Source organism: Spea bombifrons, chromosome 2 (assembly GCF_027358695.1).
Source record: "Spea bombifrons isolate aSpeBom1 chromosome 2, aSpeBom1.2.pri, whole genome shotgun sequence".
Taxonomy (NCBI): domain Eukaryota; kingdom Metazoa; phylum Chordata; class Amphibia; order Anura; family Pelobatidae; genus Spea; species Spea bombifrons.
In genome coordinates, this window is record NC_071088.1 from 26,839,579 (window position 1) to 26,844,448 (window position 4,870).

The 4,870-nt window shown below is 37.8% G+C and overlaps 1 protein-coding gene across 1 annotated transcript; it reads left to right on the forward strand.

Moving 5' to 3' along the window:
- The first annotated feature begins 521 nt into the window (after positions 1–521).
- Positions 522–2,257, forward strand: LOC128474854 (claudin-3-like). The gene has a single exon (XM_053457259.1). The coding sequence runs from the start codon at positions 914–916 to the stop codon at positions 1,556–1,558; it is 645 nt and encodes a 214-aa protein (XP_053313234.1). The 5' UTR covers positions 522–913; the 3' UTR covers positions 1,559–2,257.
- Positions 2,258–4,870: the final 2,613 nt, after the last annotated feature.

Consider the following 4,870-nt stretch of genomic DNA (forward strand, 5'->3'; position numbering starts at 1 on the left):
ATGCTTGAAAAGTGGTCTTATCACCATAGCAACTAACAGAATGAACAAACTAGCACAAACAATTGGTTGCTATGGCGACAGAAGCACTTTTCACACGAGGATCACTTTTTATTTATAACCCCCTATGTTGTTATCAGGAAATAATACTGCAAAACCAGCCCTTCATATTTGACTTTCTTTTTAAAAGAAAGAGGACAAAATATCCATATAACTACATGTTTAACTATTGTCACTTCTACAAAGGTTTAATGAATTAAAAATATTTCAAATGATGTAATGTGAACATTTTTTTTAATCATTTACTATTATTTTCTGATAGTGTAGGTAAAATATATACTTGGAAAATGTTAATTATTTATAAGTGGAGGTTAGGTGGGTTAATGTGTTGTAGTTATGGCATCTAGGAAGGTGTCTTTTTTTTTTGTACATGTTTTTATTCTGACACTGCTGCTTTAAGAATTTCCCTTCCCCTCGGGTGCTGTGACATCAGCTGCACCTGATTCAGATATAAAGGACAGGTTTCAGGATCCGTTACACACCTGCTACTCCGCATAAAGCAGCTCGCAGGCAAACTAGGTCCGCCTACTCATTACCTGAAGGATATTAAATACAAGCTAATCTAGGCAATCATCCAGAAAGAGCTATTCAACTCAAAGAACCAACAGGTACTGGGGAGGTACAGAAGAAATAATTGCAACGCTGAGAGAGCCACTGGAAAGGGAAAAGAAGACAAGGCATCTTACAGACAAAGCAAACTTTTCTGTGGAAAAGAACACATTTCCTCTACTTAGACCATTCAAAGAGGACTTTCCAAAGAGAGGATTTTTATCCAGACCAACCTATACCACCAGAGATCTAAACTGATTTCCGTTCCAGATTTTATCACCCTTCAGAAAAATATTTCTTCACCAACATGTCTATGGGACTTGAGATCCTTGGCATGGCCCTATCGGTTCTTGGATGGTTGGGTGCTGTTGTCTGCTGTGCTCTTCCTATGTGGAGAGTAACTGCATTCATTGGTAACAGTATTGTGGTGGCTCAGATCATCTGGGAAGGACTATGGATGAACTGTGTGGTGCAGAGCACTGGGCAGATGCAGTGCAAAGTATATGATTCTCTCCTGGCTCTTCCTCAGGACCTGCAGGCAGCTCGTGCTCTTATAGTCATATCTATAGTAATAGCTGTTCTGGGAGTCCTCATCTCCATCATCGGAGCCAAGTGCACCAACTGCGTCCAGGATGAGTCGGCCAAGGCCAAGATCATGATTGTGTCTGGGGTTATTTTTATCCTTTCTGGTTTGATGACTCTCATTCCTGTTTCTTGGTCAGCCAACACCGTTATCCGAGATTTCTACAACCCTTTGGTGGTAGATGCTCAAAAGAGGGAGCTTGGAGCTTCCATGTACATTGGGTGGGCAGCTTCGGCACTCCTCATGCTAGGAGGTGCCATGCTCTGCTGTTCTTGCCCTCCCAAACAAGAAAAATACCCTGCATCACGAGTGGCTTACTCAGCTGCCAGGTCTACAAACCCTGGTTATGACAGAAAAGACTATGTTTGAAGCAGAAAGGTGTGTCTCCACAAAAGGACTCCCTGGCTCACATGAGGAGGCTTAAAACTAAATAGGACATCATGTCCTATAGCATAACACAAACGTTCTTCTTGATGTTGAAATTGTGTATGTGTTATATATTATATATTTTTAAAGTCACCATGTATTTCTGTTCCGTGTGTGTGAGTACGTGAGTATAAATGTAACGGAGATGGACGCTTTCTATTTGTCTTTGCATTGGTAGAATATTCTTGAACTGGGAGGGGCAGATTCTGGCAGAGATGATGTGGCTTTAGCAATGTAACCCTTTCTATGCTGGACAGGCATCATGTTTCCCCCAGGTAACAAAGGAACACCTTGTATATCTATAGAAGAATATGAGCTACTGCAGCACGATTCTCTAGGGGAATTCCCTCCTCTTTGCATCTAGCTTCCTGCTCCTCGCATGAAAGGCTACCATCAGGTGGAGAAAGTAATGACTTATAGATAAATGTGAAAATGTATATAAACTTTAGCTATATGATGCCGAACGTTCGTGCAGTTAGTCTGGGACAAATCCATGGCATATAAAAATGTAGTATCAAAGTAAAAAAAAAAAAAAAAATCTATAGTACCTTACTACTGTAAATGCAAGACTGCTGAAAAATATGTAAAATTCTATTATAAACTAAGCAAAGCATTGAAATAAAAAACATGACAAACAGTTTACAGGTATTTATAAGGCTCTTTTGTTTTTGATCCGCTTTTGATATTACTTTTGATCCGTCCAATGCTATGGTTTAGTAGTAACTAGTAGGCTCTACTGACTGTGCGTCATGGGAGTGGTAAATCGACAACAGTTGGAGTGTTACAGATTTGCCACCCCTGTTCTTACCCTACCCTAAGACCAAATCCTTAACATCTGAATGACGCTTTCTCCGTACTTCTCAACAAAGACCATGCACCTGTAGAATACCATGCATAATGGCATTGCTCTTAAGCACACAAGGGACAAAAAATATATCTTAATTACAAACTCTATCCATTTTTTTTATACTTTACGTCTGAACAGTGGAACTTGGTGCATTATTGAAAATTTTGAACAGCAACATGTTTTGTCCTTTGTCCTCCTGACATCTCCCCCTCCTCCTTCCTTTCTTCCTAATACCCTCTTGCCAGGCTGGAATTTGACCCATTTCATCTTGTTTTTCACATTTTTTTTTTAATTCCTCTTTTGTTTACCGGTTTCTATCAGTATATTGCATGGAAACATTGTGTTCTCACAGTAACCTCCTCCCCCTTAATTTAAAATGTGCGCAAAGTTTTTTTCCGCTTCATTGTAAACTCAATCTTAGTGTTTTTGTTATTTAGAAACCGTATGTGGCATGTTGGCAGTATTTTTGTTAAAATGTAACAGTCACAATTCCCCCCTCCACTCCCAAGGGCATGTGAAACATTTGAAGCTGGGGAAAAACATTAAACTATTTTAACCTGTGCACTGCCTGGACGACCTGCAGAAATCAAGGTCCATGACACGTCTGAATGGATCTACTTAGCGAAGCCTGGTTTGGCATTTTCTTTCTTAATTAACGGAGTTAACCTCGCTCCTTATAATGTGTGACCTAGAGTCGTGCGTTTTCTGTTTGAATGGAGAAATTACCTTAGTAATTTGTACTGGGGTCAACAAACTGTATATATGTCTATAATACACAGTAGAAATATAAATAGATGTGTACATTTTCTGCTGTGTTACTTTGAACGCAAGGGGATAGGTGATATCCTGTATAATGCAATTTTTTTAATTTTCTTTTATAATATTGTGTGGCGTATAATCAATCGTTATAAGGTAGAGATATACAAAAACCTGGTGTAGGTAACGGTTATACATAAGGGTGAGTTTATAAAAGAAAAGATACCAGGAATACATAAAAACAACTGGCTTGCTGGGAAAATATTGTTGTATGTCAAGTTTATCACTTGCCATGTTGTCCTGATAAAGAACTGGACTGCTTGGCATGACCCTTCTAAAAATTGATAATACTTTTTTTAAAAAAATATTTCAATGTTGTATGACTATTAAGTAGAAAAAGTAAAAATGAGCAGCTTTTCATAGTTTATAAAGTAACATCATATATATATTTGCACTTTGTCTTTGTGGATTTTTATGTAATTATGTACTTTCTATATGTGATTGCTCTCTGAATGGAGAATTGGATTATGCTGCAATACATTTTCAATTGCATGATTACCGTGGCTGGTCAACGGCGTATTGAAGCCAGACATTTTGTTCTGTTACCAAATTGCTGCATTTTGATAAGAGTAATGTTCTCTAAACTTGGTTGCTTTACACTTTGAGCTTCCATGTTATTGACCCTGAAAGGGTTAACAAATCCTCTAAAACTAAAATGTTCCAATTAATTTTGACACTAACATTCATAGTTTATTGAATTTATTCCTGGCCAATTGGAGGTTGATTTACAATCCACTTAAGGCAAAGTCCAAAATAAGGCAAACATTGGATATTAGTACCCTTGCGCTGTTTGTAAACTCCCATCACCCCCATCGCATTGTAACATTACGCATGCATCTATAGTTATAGTCCACTCATGCCCTAACGTGTAACAGGTTGCAATGATATATAGCCCACTATGTGAGATTTTTTGTACTTGTTTATATAGATGCTTAAGTATTGAAATTGTGTGTAACTCATTGATTAATCAAACCAAGAAGCAACTGTAAAATCGCATGAACACCTGCTCTGTACACCATGTTGTGAAACCAGTTTGCTTTAACTTAAACTCTTCAATAAAACGTGTTATACCATACACTTGTTATACCGATATTTTCCAGTTGTACATTTCTTAAAGGTAATCATGAAAGGAGAGAATAGGTAATGAAAGATATATGAGCCTGACAACTCAATGTGTACTAATTCAGTACACAGGAAAAGAAGGTAGCCTTAACAATTCATACTCCAGAACGAAACTACTGTTAAAGCAACAGTCAATTTCTTCTTGACATTTCTGTTCCTTGACTAAATCCTAGCAGTCCTAGCAGTCCCGCACCGTCCCTGTTCACTCTTCTGCGTGAAATACTCTGCAGAACTTGGCTTCTGACATTTTGACTTAATAGTATTATCTTTCATTTATATCAGGCATGTCCAAACTTTTTTCGAAGAGTGCCAGATTTGATGAAGTGAACATGTGCGAGGGCCGACCATTTTGCCTGACATTCTTTGAACCATTAAAATTAAATGCAAATGAACTATTTTATGCAAAGTTTATTGAAAATGGCATAATTTTCATTTTGTGACTAGGATGACAAATCTAAACAAGTGTTAAA